The following is a 17,669-nucleotide window of genomic DNA, read 5'->3' as shown; positions in this document are numbered from 1 at the left end:
TGACATGACTGTGTTGTAGTTGAAGTCCCAGGTGTACAGGGTGAATAGGACAGGGGAGAGCACAGACCCCTGTGGTGCTCCAGTGCTGCTGACGAAAGTCCTGGACGTCCAGTTCCCCAACCTGACATACTGAGGTCTCCCAGTAAGATAGTCCACTATCCAGGAAGTGGGTTGTGAGTCCACTCCCATCTCTGTGAGCTTGTTCTTCAGTAACAGGGGTTGGATGGTGTTGAATGACCTGATGGTGTCAGGGGTGGTTACAAGCCACTTGTCTGCAGCAGTGACTGTGCAAGAAACAGCATGTTTCTTTAGAAGTTCAATAACTCATCAATAATCAATAAATCTCTACTTAAACTGTGTATTTTCTCTCTTTCTCTCTTGTTGTCAGTGTGTAGACATGTCTGCTTCCAGATGTCTAAGATCTGAAGATCAGTTTCTGTGCTCCATCTGTCTGGATGTGTTCACTGATCCAGTCACTACATCATGTGGACACAACTTCTGCAAACACTGCATCACTCAACTCTGGGATACTAGTGACTTATGCAAGTGTCCCCAATGTAAAGATATGTTCTACACTAGACCTCAGCTGAAGATCAACACTTTCATCAGTGAGATGGTTGCTCAGTTCAGACATGAAGCTCAACAGAAAGCCAGCAGCAGCAGCTCAGAGCAACAAGCTGCCAAACCAGGAGAAGTTCTCTGTGACGTCTGCACTGGAACCAAACTGAAGGCCCTGAAGTCCTGCCTGGTGTGTCTGCTCTCCTACTGTGACTCTCACCTGGAGCCTCATCTGACAGTGTCACGCCTGAAAAGACATCAGCTGATCCACCCTGTGGACAACCTGGAAGACAGGATGTGTAGAAAGCACGATAAACCTCTGGAGCTGTTCTGTAAGACCGACCAGACATGTGTCTGCATGCTCTGCTCTGTTTTAGACCACAAGAAACACGAGGTTGTTCTTCTGAAAGAAGAATATGAAGGAAAGAAGGCAGAGCTGGGGAAGACAGAGGATGAAATTCAGCAGATGATCCAGAAGAGACGACTGAAGATTGAGGAGATGAAAGAGTCAGTGAAGATGAGTAAAGATGCTGCAGACATAGAGAAAGCAGAAGGTGTTCAGGCCTTCACTGCTCTGAAGGAGTCTGTTGAGAGAGGCCTGAACCAGCTCATAAAGGAGATCGAAGACAAACAGAAAACAACAGAGAAACAGGCTGAAGGTTTCATCAAAGATCTGGAACAGGAAGTCTCTGAGCTGATGAAGAGGAGCTCTGAGATAAAGCAGCTCTCACGCTCTGAAGACCACCTCCACCTCCTCCAAAGCTTCTCCTCCCTGAAAGCTGCTCCACCCACCAAGGACTGGACAGAGGTCAGCGTCTGTCCACCATCATATGAATGGACTGTGGTGAGAGCTGTGACTCAGCTGGAGGAGACACTCAGTAAAGACATGAAGAAGCTGCTTGAGGCTGAGCTGAAGGGGATCCAGCAGTATGCAGTAGATGTGACTCTTGATCCTGATACAGCACATCCTAACCTCATCCTGTCTGGTGATGGAAAACAAGTTCACTGGGGAGACGTGAAGAAGAATCTTCCAGACAACCCAGAGAGATTTTCGTATTGTGTTAGTGTTTTAGGAAAGGATAGTTTCTCTTCAGGTAGATTTTACTTTCAGGTTCAGGTCAAGGGAAAGTCTGACTGGGATCTAGGAGTGGTCAGAGAGTCAATCAACAGGAAGGGAATCATCACACTGAGTCCTCAGAATGGTAACTGGACTGTAAAGTTGAGAAATAGAAATGAATACAAGGCTCTTGATGATCCTTCCGTCAGTCTCTCTTTTCGTTCTCGTCCTGAGAAGGTGGGGGTGTTTGTGGATTATGAGGAGGGTCTGGTCTCCTTTCATGATGTAGATACTGCAGCTCTTATCTACTCCTTTACTGGCTGCTCCTTCACTGACAAACTTTACCCATTCTTCAGTCCTGGTCTGAATGATGGTGGCAAAAACTCATCACCTCTGATCATCTGTCCTGTCAATCAAACTGTCTGATCCATTTAATGATGAAGCTTTGAGATCAATGAATGAACTTATTGATCTTCACATTCACACTCTGTACATATATGCTTTAATACTACAATACTGGTACAGCTGTGAACACAAAGATATCAGTGGATCAGAGAGATACAATACAAACTGATTATTCTGGAATAAAAAGATTTTATTGTGAATTATGGTAAAATCATATCAACTTATTTTCTTTCATTAATGTGTTCATTCCTTCATTCTTCAATTCATCAGTATAGATTTAATGGTTGTTGGACTTTTACCTTTTACTTGTTTTAAAGTTTTTTCACTGTTGATTCATGAAACTCTTCACCCTGTAACACCCAGTGATGGATCCATCATGAAAAACGTGTGTAATTTGTGATGATTGTAAAATGAGCTACAATTAAAGGACAATACTTTCCCGTAGTTTTGCTGGTGGTCTTCCCATGATGCCAGGTGTTCATTAAGTATTATTGTTGTGACTAAGATGACTTTCATTTCTATGTTTATATACAGCAATCAGCCAAAACATTAAATGATATCTACTTTAATCTTACTTCTGAATCATTCAAGAGGTGTGTTTGAATGAGCTGCTTTCTCTACTTAAATGAATCAGCTTCAACATTTTGAATCTCTCTGTTCTGTATCCTCACTGCTGCCAACCTCCTGACCAGCCTCTTGATGGTCTTCAAATATGACCTTTCCAGTCTGCTTTCCCTCTGAGCCAACCCCCTGAACGATCTGGACCCCATGCTCTGTGCCTGGGCCAACTGAAAAATCTTGGTCATTTTCTTTGCCTTCTGGAAGACCATCTGATCCATCTGTTTATCCCAATCTCTGTGTCCACCTCCTGGACATCCCAAAGCAGATATTTGATAAAATGATTTTACATGTTAAACAATAATTCATTTATTCATGCATCTTCTGTAACCGCTCGTTCCTGTGAAGGGTTGCAGGGTCTGCTGGAGCCTATCCCAGCTGTCATCAGGCGAGAGACGGGGTACACCCTGGACAGGTCGCCAGTGTATCTCAGGGCTAACACAGAGAGACAGACAATCATTCACACTCACACCTACGACCAATTTAGAATCACCCATGAACCTATTGAGCATGTCTTTGGATGGTGGGAGGAAGCTGGAGTACCTGGAGAGAACCCATGCAGACACAGGGAGAACATGCAGACTACACACAGAAAGGCCCAGTCGGCCCATGATTCGAACCCAGGACCTTCTCGCTGTGAGGCATCAGTACTAACCACCTCGCCACTGTGCCGCCCTGTAAACAATAATAATTCATTTAAATGTTATATTTAAAAAGACTTTGCATGGATATACTGAACATGACTGTAGACACGTCTCTCTAAACATCAGGCTGACATGTTTGAGATCTTAGTAAAGGTTGGAGATGAACTCTGGATTTTTAAATTTGCTAAGTCTTTTCTTTGTCACTTTTTTCTCTCGTCATAATCCACTAACACCCCCCACCTTCTCAGGACGAGAACGTAGAGAGAGACTGGCTGAAGGAAAAATATTGGCTATATACTCGTTTCCGTACATTAAACTTCGAGTCGAGAAACCATTCTGAGAACTTGCTCTGGTCACTCCTAGATCCCATTTAGTCTTTCCTTCCACCTGAAATAGCTGCTGTTCAGTGTTAGAGTGAATTTAGTTATTTTGGTCATATCATATTAACACGTCGTTGTTCATGGAGCTGAGCAATGCATTGTGGGATAGTGGTATTCCATGATTGTAGATGCAGGATTTTAAATTCCTAGAAATCCAAAAGGAACGTGGGCTGGAGCAGCTGATCAACGGCGTCCCATGGTGCTTGTTTTAATGTCTTTGTCTCTTGTCTTCTCTCAGGAACCAGATGGCTCTGCTGCCAAGCCAGGCCTTCTACCTGCTCATCAACAACAGTGGCCTGGCCAGCATGTCCCTCACCATGGCTCAGGTGTACAAGGACCACTACACTTGTCTCATGGATACTTCTCATTATACTTGTCACCCTGCCATATTCTTGTCTCTCAGTGGTTTTGTCTGGTAAAGCTTTGATTACCTGCCGACTCTGCAGCACTTTCTGTTTTGTCTTGTTTTTTTTTTTTTCATTAAATACTTGTGTTGCCAACTCCTGCTTCAGCTCGCTCTGTCCTGCATTTGGGTCCTACCCTGATTATCCTGCTAACCTTGTCAAAACGACATGGACCCAGTGGACAGTATCTTGTTCAATCAGGCAGAGAAAAAAACAGTTGCCTTGTACTATTTGGACCAAATGTTGGATTGTAAACCATGGCTTAGGCCCGAGTTTCATTTAGCCATGAGGGTTCCGAGAGGGAGGCATGGCCCTCGTGGATGCCATGAAGCAGGCCTGCTTGCCGGCAGCCTCTGGCTCCCCAGTCTGCCGGCCACATGGTGGTGGTTCCCCATCCTGCTAGCCACCAACCAGCCAACCCCCCAGCGAGCTGCTCCAGCTCCTGCCCCTCCCTTCCCCGAGGGTCTGCTCATGTCCTACTCCCGCTCCGGCTCCGCTCTGGGTTCTGAGGGTCGCCTCTGTTCCGGCTACTGTCCCACCTCCGATGGTCGTCTTATGTTCTGCTCCTGTTCCCAAGGTGGGTCCAGCTTCTGCTCATGTTCTCGTGGCCTCTCTGCGCTGGCTCCCAGTCGCCCAGGATCCCTCCTTCCGTACCCCCTCTGACCGCCCTGTCGAGTTTGGACTTTTGCGATTTTGGTTATTTAGGGACGTCTGGGATCCATCCCTTGTGGGTAGGGGTTCCTGTTTTAAGTTCTTGGTTTTCTACGGTCATGGTTTTGTGATTGGTTTTCCTGTGGTTCTATTTCCTCTTTTATTTTGTTAAGTTCCTAGTTTCCAGTTTACCCCTTTGATTGGTTCATTGATTTCTCCTTGTGTGCTCTGCCCCCGTTTTGTTTCACCTGTGTCTCGTCACCCCTCTGTCCCCTGTGTATATATATCCCTGCCGTCCCTTTTGTTCACTGTCACATACTAGTCACTATATTTGTCTCAAGGATACTTGTCACTTTACTTGTCACCCTGCTGTATTCTTGTCTCCCAGTGGTTTTGTCTAGTCAAGTTTGGATTACCTGCTGACTCCGTAGCGCTTTCTGTTTTGTCTTGTTTTGTTTTTTCATTAAATACTTGTGTTGCCAACTCCTGCTTCAGCCCGCTCTGTCCTGCATTTGTGTCCTACCCCCATTATCCTGCTAACCTTGACAGAGTTAAACTGGAAAGACCAGATTCAACGTCACCTTCCTGAAATAAGAGTCAATGTTTATCAGAACGACAGCAGAGCTGCAGTCCAGACGAATCTCGGTTTCAGTCTGAAGAAAATTAAACTGAGTTCATCTGTTCTTTCTCAACATCTGACTCAAATACTGGTGAGTACAGCCGATGATATTTACCGTTTCAACAACCAGCATCAAAACTTAGAGCTTCTTTACAACAGGAAGTTCCACTCTTTCCACTTCATACTGACTGTCAGATTAAATCAAGTGAAATTAAATTAAACTATAGACAGATTAATAGATAGTTTATTGATCCAGAGGGAAGTTCAGTGTCCAGTAGCTTCATCGCATAGAAACAGATATTGAATAATAATATAACTATATATATAACCACAGTCCAGTTGGTTCCTCATAGGGAGGTGTTGTAGAGTCTTATGTCCTGGGGGACAAACAATCTCCTCAACCTGTCCATGGAGCAGGACAGAGACAGCAGTCTGTCTATGGCGTCCTGTAGAGTTATTTGGGCATTGTTCATGATGGACCAGAGTTTATTCAAGGTCCTTTCTTCTACCACTGATGTCAGGGACTCCAGCTTTGTCCCTACCACAGAGTCGTCCTTCTGTATCAGCTAGTCCAGCCGTGAGGTGTCCTTCTTCTTAGTGCTGCCTCCCCAGGACACCACAGCGTAGAAGAGGACACTGACAACGATAGATAGATGTCCAGCAGCTTCCTGCAGATATTAAATCACTTTAACCTCCTGAAGAAATAGAGACAGCTCTGACCTTCTTTGTATACTGAGTCTATGATAGCTGACCAGTCCAGTTTATGATCCAGATGTAGACCCAGGTACTTACAGGTCTGAACCACCTCTACACACTCCCCATTGATGGTTACAGGCTGCAGGTAAGGCCTGGACCTCCAGAAATCCACTACCATCTCTTTGGTTTTAGCTGTATTGATCAGAAGATAGTTCTCTCTGCACCATGAGATGAAGGTGTTCACCAGATTCTTGTACTCCTGCTCTTGTCCATCCCTGATACAACCCACAATTGGAGTATCATCTGAGAACTTCTGCAGGTGACATGACTCTGTGTTGTAGTTGAAGTCCGAGGTGTACAGGGTGAATAGGACAGGGGAGAGCACAGACCCCTGTGGTGCTCCAGTGCTGCTGACGATAGTCCCGGACATGCAGTTCACCAACCTGACATACTGAGGTCTCCCAGTGAGATAGTCCACTATCCAGGAAGTGGGTTGTGAGCCCACTCCCATCTCTATTAGCTTCTTCCTCAGTAAAAGGGGCTGGATGGTGTTGAACGTGCTGGAAAAGTCAAAAAACGTGATCCTCACAGCTGCATTCCCCCTGTCCAAGAGTGACAGAGTGTGATGGAGCAGGTAGAGGATGGCGTCCTCCAGCTCCACCTTCTCCTGGTACGCAAACTGCAGTGAGTGGAAAGCATGATGGACCTGGGGCCTGATGTGATGAAGCAGCAGCCTCTCCATGGTCTTCATGGTGAATGTCAGGGCGACTGGTCTGTGGTCATTCAACTCCCTCAGGTGTGACTTCTTAGGGACATGGATGATGCAGGATGTCTTCCACTGCAGGGGACCCTCCTAAGGTGTAGGCTCAGGTTAAATGCATGCTGAAGGGGCTCCACCAGTTCAATAACTCATCAATAATCAGTAAATCTCTACTTCAACTGTGTTTTTTCTCTCTTTCTCTCTTGTTGTCAGTGTGTAGACATGTCTGCTGCCAGATGTCTGAGATCTGAAGATCAGTTTCTGTGCTCCATCTGTCTGGATGTGTTCACTGATCCAGTCACTACACCATGTGGACACAACTTCTGCAAACACTGCATCACTCAACACTGGGATCATAATGACCTGTGCACGTGTCCAATGTGTATTAAGGTGTTTGAGACAAGACCTGAACTAGACATCAACACTTTCATCAATGAGATGGTTGCTCAGTTCAGACATGAAGCTCAACAGAAAGCCAGCAGCAGCAGCTCAGAGCAACAAGCTGCCAAACCAGGAGAAGTTCCCTGTGACGTCTGCACTGGAACCAGAGTGAAGGCCCTGAAGTCCTGCCTGGTGTGTCTACTCTCCTACTGTGACTCTCACCTGGAGCCTCATCTGACAGTGTCACGCCTGAAAAGACATCAGCTGATCCACCCTGTGGACAACCTGGAAGACAGGATGTGTAGGAAGCACGATAAACCTCTGGAGCTGTTCTGTAAGACCAACCAGACATGTGTCTGCATGCTCTGCTCTGTTTTAGACCACAAGACACATGAGGTTGTTCCTCTAAAAGAAGAATATGAAGGGAAGAAGGCAGAGCTGGGGAAGACAGAGAATGAAATTCAGCAGATGATCCAGAAGAGACGTCTGAAGATTGAGGAGATGAAAGAGTCAGTGAAGATGAGTAAAGATGCTGCAGACAGAGAGAAAGCAGAAGGTGTTCAGGTCTTCACTGCTCTGAAGGAGTCTGTTGAGAGAGGCCTGAACCAGCTCATAAAGGAGATCGAAGACAAACAGAAAACAACAGAGAAACAGGCTGAAGGTTTCATCAAAGATCTGGAACAGGAAGTCTCTGAGCTGATGAAGAGGAGCTCTGACATAAAGCAGCTCTCACGCTCTGAAGACCACCTCCACCTCCTCCAAAGCTTTTCCTCCCTGAAAGTTGCTCCACCCACCAAGGACTGGACAGAGGTCAGCGTCCGTCCACCATCATATGAGGGGACTGTGGTGAGAGCTGTGACTCAGCTGGAGGAGACACTCAGTAAAGACATGAAGAAGCTGCTTGAGGCTGAGCTGAAGAGGCTCCAGCAGTATGCAGTGGATGTGACTCTTGATCCTGATACAGCACATCCTAAACTCATCCTGTCTGATGATGGAAAACAAGTTCATGATGGTGGAGTGAAAAAGAATCTTCCAGACAACCCAGAGAGACTTTCTAAATGTCCATGTGTTTTAGGAAAGAAGAGTTTCTCTTCAGGTAGATTTTACTTTCAGGTTCAGGTTAAAGGAAAGACTAAATGGGATCTAGGAGTGGCTAGAGAGTCAATCAACAGGAAGGGAGCCATCAAACTGAGACCTCAGAATGGATTCTGGACTGTATGGTTGAGAAATGGAAATGAATACAAGGCTCTTGATGATCCTCCAGTCAGTCTCTCTCTTGGTTCTCGTCCTGAGAAGGTGGGGGTGTTTGTGGATTATGAGGAGGGTCTGGTCTCCTTTCATGATGTAGATACTGCAGCTCTTATCTACTCCTTTACTGGCTGCTCCTTCACTGACAAACTTTACCCATACTTCAGTCCCTGTGTGAATGATGGTGGTAAAAACGCATCACCTCTGATCATCTGTCCTGTCAATCAAACTGTCTGATCCATTTAATGATGAAGCTTTGAGATCAATGAATGAACTTATTGATCTTCACACTTTATTCACATTCTGTACATATATGCTTTAATACTACAGTACTGGTACAGCTGTGAACACAAAGATATAAATGGATTAGAGAGATACGGTACAAACTGATTATTCTGGAATAAAAAGATCAGTTTCTTTTTATAAAAATGTTCATAGTAACTTGTTTTCTTTCATTAATGTGTTCATTCCTTCATTCTTCAATTCATCAGTGTGGATTTAATGGTTGTTGGACTTTTACCTTTTACTTGTTTTAATGTTTTCTCACTGTTGATTCATGAAACTCTTCACCCTGTAACACCCAGTGATGGATCCATCATGAAAAACACGTGTGTTATTTGTGATGATTGTAAAATGAGCTACAATTAAAGGCCAAGAGCTGTGTACTGGTTTGTGTCAACTATGTTTCTTTCTCGTGTCACCACCTTTAACATGGTTTCATTCACCAGTTTTTCATCAGAACTAATTTTTAAAAACCGATGTAAAATAAGTAAGAAATTCCTTTCTAAATGGTCATTTTACAGGTTTACATCTGTTTATCCCGGTCTCTGTCTCCACCTCCTGGACATCCTGAGGCAGATATTTGATAAAATTATGTTACATTTTAAGAAATAATCATTTCTTTAAAATGTTATATTTAAAAAGACATTGCATGGATATACTGAACATGACTGTAGATACGTCTCTCTAAACATCAGGCTGACATTTTTGAGATCTTAGTTAAGGTTGTAGATGAACTCCTGATTTTTAAATTTGCTAAGTCTTTTCTTTATCACTTTTTTCACTTGTCATAATCCACAAACACCCCCACCTTCTCAGGACGAGAACGTAGAGAGAGACTGACTGAAGGATCAACACAGGCTATATACTCATTTCTGTACATTAAACTTAGAGTCCAGAAACCATCCCATGGACTTGCTCTGACCACTCTGATTCCAGTCAGTCTTTCCTTCAACTTGAACGTGAAAGTAAAATCTACCTGAAGAGAAACTCTTCTTTCCTAAAACACAAACACATTTAGAAAATCTCTCTGGGTTGTCTGGAAGATTCTTCCTCACATCTCCACAGTGAACTTGTTTTCCATCATCAGACAGGATGAGTTTAGGATGTGCTGTATCAGGATCAAGAGTCACATCCACTGCATACTGCTGGAGCCTCTTCAGCTCAGCCTCAAGTAGCTTCTTTATGTCTTTACTGAGTGTCTCCTCCAGCTGAGTCACAGCTCTCACCACAGTCCCCTCATATGATGGTGGACGGACGCTGACTCCTGTCCAGTGTTTGGTGGGTGGAGCAGCTTTCAGGGAGGAGAAGCTTTGGAGGAGGTGGAGGTGGTCTTCAGAGTGTGAGAGCTGCTTTATCTCAGAGCTCCTCTTCTGCTCTAAGTAGGTGATGACAACCTTTAACAGATCAATAATTACTCTTCACATTCAGCTCATGGACAGATGTCCTGACATTTTCTTTTAGAGTTCACTGGTAGAATTCAGAATTCATTGGTCCATCAATGAGGACAAGCCGTCCTGGTCCAGATGCAGCAGAACAGGTCCAAACCAGGACATTAGCACCCCCATGTTTGATGGAGGGATGAGGTTCTGATGCTGGAGTGATGCAGTGTTGTTTCATCTCATTTAAACCAAACTATTCTACTTTGGTCTCATCTGTCCACTAAACATTGTCCCAATAGTCTTCTGGCTTGTCCACATGATGTCGATCAAACTGCAGACGGGCAGAAATGTTCTTTTTATAGAGCAGTGTCTTTGTCCATCACCCCATGGTTGTTCAGTGGATTCATCAACATTAACATTAGCCAATGAGAGAGAGGCCTTTAGCTGCTTAGAAGTTCCTCTGGGTTCCTTTGGGACCTCTCAGACTATTATGGAGTGATCTTTGTTGGTGGACCACTCCTGTGGAGGGGAACAGTCGTCTTCAATCTGTCTGACTGTGGATTATTTGTGGGTTCCAAACTCTTTAGAGATGGTTCTGGAACCTTTTACAGCCTGATGAGCAACAACAACTCTTTCTCTGAGCTCCTCAGAAAGCTCCTTTGTCCACCAACATGACTTGTGAAGATCAGACTGAGACAAATCCCTGATTTATTTAAACTAAACCAGGAACTGAACCACACCCGAGTCTCATTACATTGATGGAAACACTTTAAATGAAGTTGTAATCCTGTAGGTTCACCTCACAAATACAAAAGTATAATATTTCTATTTTAGTCTGATTGGGTTCTCTTTGGCTGATGTTTTGAGTCGTTTTTATACAGAAATGTTCTTAAGCAGCGCTGTATTTAAAGTCTGAACAATGGGCTATTCCATACCTCTGATTCTACATGTGATTGGTCACCCGATCCATCTTATTGGTCACTTACTCTTTGCCTCTAGACGGAGCTAAACTCTGACCTATTCAAACCTCCCGTTTATTTCCTCCTTGACCTCAGTCGCCTTCCGGATCTACGACATGGACAAAGACGGCTTCATTTCCAACGGGGAGCTCTTCCAGGTCCTGAAGATGATGGTGGGCAGTAACCTGAAGGACACCCAGCTGCAGCAGATCGTTGACAAAACCATCGTCAACGCTGACAAAGACGGTGACGGCAGGATTTCCTTCGAGGAGTTCTGTGCGGTGAGCAGTCACAGCTATTGTCACATGATCGCCGTCAGATTAGCTCTGGTTTTTGGTCTCCACCTCCTCCTCTGTTCATAAACTGCACTGCCCCCTATAGGCAGAAAAAGAACTACGTATTTCCATGGATAAATATTTCACGTATAATGTTTAAAATCTCTCTGAGCGGCCTTCAGCTCTCACTTCCTGTTCACTTCCTCTCGTCCTCTCCAGGTCGTCGGCGGATTGGACATCCACAAAAAGATGGTGGTGGACGTCTGAGAGCTGCTCATCTAAGTTTCCTCGTCTGTTTACTGGAGATCTGTGTGAAGATCCAGTCTCCTGATTGGTCGGGAGCTCGGCGTCGCACTTTATAAAGTCGACTGGAGATAATGGCTTCAGTTTGGATGGAAGCTGAAGTGTTTTTACTGATTTTATTGGGGAGGGTGGGGGGGCATGGGTTTTATATTCTATTTATTTTAGTGTCATCTCACCAACAGTAAACTCTAGATTTTTGATCAAACAGCATGAAGTGCCAACAAGAGTTTACTGACAGCTGAACGAGTTAAAGCCTCTCAGTCTGTCGTTTTAAGTATTACACCATAATTCTGACAGAAATAAAGAAATACATCCATGAAATTTAACTTCCTTCTTATGCCAAAATATTTTTCCCAAAACACTCGAATAGTAAAATATATTGTAACTTTATTTCACTCATTTTCAAGTAAGACTTTTTTACTCATTTCATTTTATCGACAAAAAACTAAAAGCAGGTGCAGCCCTTCGTTCACTGTCAGCGTTTGTCCTGCTATTTGTAAGAAGAAGCGCAGAACTGAAACCAAAATATGCCAGAGAAGGGCGCCGCCATCTTGTGATGTCATTTGTGAGCAGAAGCCCCGCCCCCTGCCCAGGCTCAATATACCTAATGTTAGCTAGCTAGCCTGTGGGCATCTAGAAGCCCCCGGGGCTAACAGTTAGCATGCTAATATCTGGGTAACTTAAAGTAGAAAATGTTATGTCATAATGTCAACGGATATCAGCATTTTCCTGAGAAATATTAAAACTCTAATATATTAACTCACCGTCCACCTCCACCACTAGAGGGCGGCGTTCATACGAACATAGTAAACATTTGAAGACCAACGCTCTGCTTGTTAAATGAATCCCCAGTACAAGATGGTGGTTCCCGTTTCTGCCATATTTGAGCTTCACTTCACTACACTGGGAGAAAGTGAGGATGCATCGGCCATCTTAGTTTGCATTTAGAGAAAACTAACTTGGATGGAAGTCACCGCATGTCACGGGCTGAATTTGAAGTGAATTGGCTTTAAAATGATAATTGAAATAAACTTTGTGTTGAGTTTTTTTTTTTTACTGCTTCTGGATTTTCATGTCATTTTGTTTAGAAGCAAGCGTGGCGCATATTGTCGGCTTTACAGTTTTTATATGAACACAAAGAGGAAGAAACACCGATCGGTCTGAAGGATGACGCCTTCGTCCTCCTGCGTTCGGGGTTTATTAAAGTTTTGATCATTTCAAGGATTTCTTTAGCATGTTGAAATAAATGGCTTGGTGAAAAAAATGGAAAAAAAAAAGATAAACGGATTCATTTCCTCTCGTCTGCTTGCACATATTTTTACAGAAGTCGTCTTAAAATCAGAACATTGGTAAAAACTGTAAAAATCTAAAACAAATGGAAATATAATTAAACGGTTACTGTTCCTTTAGTCGACTTCCTGTTTATATGTGACATTTACACATATTTATATCAGACTGTCGGCCAATTTAAAAACAAATGAGACATAATCATGAACATCAGCGATTTATGTGTCGTTTAATTAAACTCATTAATACACAAGACATAATTAGAATGACAAGAGCTGGTTGGTGGATCTCTTTTGGTCTTTATCGCTAAGCTAAGCTAACTGGCTTCATGTTTAACAGACATGTCTCTTTTTCTTTCCTGGTTTAAACTGATTGTACACAAATACATGATTTTATTTATTTTGCCATTTGATGTATAAAACACTATAATATCCTGTTTTGTTTTTTTGTTTTTTGGATGATGACTGAGTTAATCAATAAATAAAACGTCAAGTTTCCAATGATGAAAACGTGACAAAATGATTATTTTCATTAACATTAAGGAATAACAATACAAAGTGAACAATTCTCTTGTTCAGAGACTCATATGAGCTAATGCTAATGCTAATGCTAGGTGACCAGGATCATTTCAACCTTTCAACCTTGTCCTAAATGATTACAAATGTTCATCTGTAGCTAATTATCTGATGTGTAAAGTTTTTAGCTCCTAATTTCACCAGTTTTAACTAATAATTTAATCTTAGCTAGCACGAGATGAGACGTCACAGATAAAAATAAAATAAAATAGATGATTTAATGAGGTGACGTTCAGAAAGAATCTGCTCGTTAAACTAATCAGATCTGGGTTAGTTTATGAGTTTACTGGAAATTATGTTTAATGAGTGGTTCAAGGATTGAGACTGGAGTCAGGGCGAGGTTAGCCTAGCCTAGCCTAGCGTAGCTTAGCATTAAGAAGCAGGAGTAAGGAGCTGACCTGGTGGTTCCGTTTCCCAGAATTGAGCAAAGTCTCCTGAAATCTCAAGATCATGCGTTTTGTATCAGGCTGTCTTTAAATATGTGTAATAACACAGATATTGGATTGAGCAACAAATAGCAGCATCCTGTGCAATTTATATACATGAATACTAAACATAAGCTGTTGAGACCTGTCATTCTACAGACAAGTATATATTTGAGTATAAACTAGTTCACGTTACGTCTGGACTTGTTTCCTCTGGGTTTTGATCAACTCTCTTGAAATAATGTTCAATTGCGCCATGCACTACAGGGGATTTTTGGGTCAGTTTTACACCCCCCAAAATCAGCGGAAAAGTTGGATAAAATCCTTCAGGTACTGGGTAAAGGGCATGAAGCAGCGAAGTATTATAGGATGCTGATGGAGTGTGAAGGGTGTTAGAGAATAATTTCTCTTCCCTATGGATAGTTTGTGTGGTTAATGTGTGATTACTTCTGGCGTCAGTTATCTGCCCTATTTTCTCTCTGAGGAACATACCAAGACCAAGGTCCCTCTTTGGCGTCTTCAATCTCACTCTCTGGGGGATACTTTGCATTACAGGCATAGCTGTAGAGTTAGATGATAATGCCCTCCGTCACTGTTTGACAATTTGTATTACCTAGCTGGTGTGAATGCTTATCTTCATGTTTATGTACAATGACCAATGGGATGCCAACACATCTCCCGTTTGCTGCCTCGGCCTTGCTTGCTAGTATAAGAATCTGAGTTCACTGTTTGTCCCTTAGAATTGAGGTGGACTCATGCACTTATGTTGTGATGACGAAGCTTCTGTTCTCCTCGATCGAGCCTAAATAAACTCCTTCAGCATAAGACATACAAGACTCTGGTACTTCTGCTTCTTCATCGGCATCACCGCAAATTCCTCCCTAACAATTGGCGTCACGAACAGGATCTCAATAGAACAACGACTCGGTAAGTGCAAATGTATAATGTCTTGTTATATATTGTGCCTTGCCGTGTCTGCGTTTGACGAGATCACGAAATAAAAATGTAAAATGGGAGATAAACGTTTGATAAAGAACTCGTATTAATGGTGATACTTCATTATTAATTCTGTATAAGAGAAACGTTTTAACTTAAAGTGAATTATCAGTTTTGCAAAGTGCTTATGGTTGTGAGGAAGAGCTGGGTGAGCTTATCACCGTTCTGGGTGCGGTTAAAGTCCGTGCCCGTCACAGAAGGGCCCACCTGAGACCTCTGGTCATAGGAAAGGGATTTTGGGGTAGATAGATAGAGATCTGCTTCACTGGAGATCAAGATCGGGGACCACCCGTCTGTGTCCATCGGGAACAAAGTTAAATGTGTATACACTGAGACTAAACGTCTACCTTCACGCGCACAACACTGAAAATTTATGTAAGACCAGAAAACCTGTATGCTGCTGAAGTTGTTTTTGTATGTTTGAGTGTCCTGTTTGTTCGAATTTATACAATGGGTGCTCATCAGTCCAAAACAGGGGGTGAAGCAAATTCACACACATCAAATAAACAAGACGACACACCACAATCTAAACGACCTGATGCAGAGATACACGGTGCAGGCGATTTGCAGCCACAATATCTACAGAGCATGTTCTCCTCGAGAACACCAGCTGGCGTAGTTGGTCGTTTAAAAGGTTGGAAATACGTGTACCCATTCACCACTCTTATGCAAGATTGGACACACGGAGAATGGCCTATGGTTGGGTCATTTGAAACAGATAAACTGAGAGTGGCTAAAGCAAACATGGACCCCGCCGTGGGTAATGCCGTGTGGAGTTATCCATATATGAAAGAATGTGTACAGGTGTGGATGAGTGTGGCAAACCAGAGAAATAGAACAGATGTGTGTAAGGAAGAGAAAATTTCAGATGAACTGAGAGTTGCAATTGAGGAAGTAGCTGATCGTGTAAATGCATCCCTGATGCCGGGACTAGAAGTGAGTTTACAAACAAAAGCGGCTGAGATGACACGAATAAAACAAAAACATGCTGATGATATGAAAGCGTGTGCGAAAGCAATGTTCTATGGATGGGTGAAAAGACAGTCTAAACAACCAGTTTCTCCTCAAGATTTTCAGAAAATGTTGAGTGAATGTGGAATGACTGAACTGGAACGTGCTGTTGTTAATTGCCCGAAACTGGGGGTCTCCACAGAGCTCCCACAACGTGTCGTAAAGAACGATGATGATTTGATTTTGCATGCCGCTGCAATGATTCAACTAAAAAGAGACAGAGAACAGGCATTAGCAGACAGGCCAGCGGAGGCACACACTAGTGCAGGCACTCACACCAGTGAAGATACACACAGACAAGATAAGAAGAAAAACAAAACACAGGCTCTCTCAAAAGCTCTTGGGTTCACTTGGCAATTACATGTTCCGTATCATCCATAAAGTTCAGGTCAGGTAGAAAGAATGAACTCGACCATTAAAGACAGACTGACAAAAACAATGATGGCGACAGGTTTGAAATGGCCTGACGCACTGCAATTGGTGTTGTACTCCATCAGGAGTGCACCAAATGCAACAACAGGACTAAGTCCACATGAAGTATTGATGGGCAGACCCATGTCCACAGGTGTAAGTCCTCCCTTAACACCAAACAAAACCACTCTGATTTGGACAGATGAGTACATGTTTGACTATGTGAAGAAACTAACTGAAATCTTACGGAAGTATCACTTACAGGTGGCAGACAGACTCCCGAGACCTTCGGATGAGCCCATTCACCCTTTCAAAGAGGGGGATTTTGTACTAATAAAATCTTTGGAAAAGGTATCTTTGTCTCCTAGGTGGAAGGGTCCATATCAGGTGTTGCTGTGGACAAGAACAGCTCTGAAAGTCGAAGGCAAACCAGAATGGGTGCATGCGACAAGGTGCAGATTCGCCCCGAAGGCCGAAGTCGAGGGGGCGGCTCACTCTGGTTCGTAATCGGAGGAGCTCTTATCTTTGTTTTCCTCTGGGGATCCCTTTTGCTTTGGTTACAGATGGAGAACCATCAGAGTAAGGTGAAAGGTCATCCAAACTCCAACGACATTGATTTCGAGCTGCTTAAGAGGGGAAACTCTCAGCAGAGAGATCCTGCGGACATTGCAGTGATCTCATGTGGTGAGAATGAACTGATGAACCCTCCAGCACTTCACATTAACATGAGTGTGAAGAAATATGATGCATTTGACACAAATGACCATGCTGAGACGTCCAAGGATCACACAGAAAGAAAGACTGTTGCTCACCCTCGATCCAGACGATATCCAGCTTCTGTTGTTTTTGAATGCCCAACTGATAGATGTGTTTTTGGTGATTGCTATATTGCTAAACTTGCAGTACATGTCACAGGGAAAACCTTTTGCCACTTGTAGAATAAGAAGGTTATCAGAATGAGTTTACTTATTTGATACACTACATATCTATATTCTCATTTAATTACACTTAAGTTCAAATCACATAGTAATTATAAAGTAAAAGAGTAGTGCAAATTATTTATACTTTCTTCACATTAGAATATCCTTGGGATCGTTACAATGTGTGTTGTTATTGTTGTTTGAAGTCCTCATCACTCTTTGAGGTAATAAATCATTGATGCATATGTCTGCTTGACATATGAGGAGAAGTTGAAGATGAAAGAGATGGATTCCATACCACCATGCATCGTATGTGCTAGTAACCTCTCCATGGTGGTGGCCCTCTACTGTGCGCTCAGCACATGGGTTGAAGATCATTCCTCCTGTCAACTGTTACTACTATTACATTATTATGATTGCTTTGT

The 17,669-nt window shown here is 43.1% G+C and overlaps 2 protein-coding genes across 2 annotated transcripts; both read left to right on the top strand.

Annotated features, from left to right (window-relative positions):
* Positions 1–36: 36 nt before the first annotated feature.
* LOC311506483 (uncharacterized protein) lies at positions 37–8,658 on the top strand (the record flags this gene model as incomplete). Its single annotated transcript, XM_084570457.1, has 5 exons — positions 37–2,035; positions 3,531–3,634; positions 3,901–4,077; positions 4,432–4,643; positions 6,956–8,658. Exons 1-5 carry the CDS (start codon positions 398–400, stop codon positions 8,656–8,658), a joined length of 3,834 nt encoding a protein of 1,277 aa, XP_084426583.1. The 5' UTR covers positions 37–397.
* Positions 8,659–11,106: 2,448 nt separating this feature from the next.
* Positions 11,107–11,583, top strand: LOC311506476 (calcineurin subunit B type 1-like; the record flags this gene model as incomplete). The annotated part of the gene is made up of 2 exons (XM_084570445.1): positions 11,107–11,322; positions 11,536–11,583. Coding segments are annotated over 2 exons (264 nt in total), but the record flags the coding sequence as incomplete, so codon positions are not given.
* Between the last annotated feature and the right edge of the window lie 6,086 nt (positions 11,584–17,669).

Source organism: Chelon labrosus (assembly GCF_963514085.1).
Source record: "Chelon labrosus genome assembly, chromosome: 2".
NCBI classification, from domain to species: domain Eukaryota; kingdom Metazoa; phylum Chordata; class Actinopteri; order Mugiliformes; family Mugilidae; genus Chelon; species Chelon labrosus.
The sequence above is the reverse complement of the archived record's forward strand: the minus strand, read 5'-3'. Positions and strand labels throughout refer to the sequence as shown.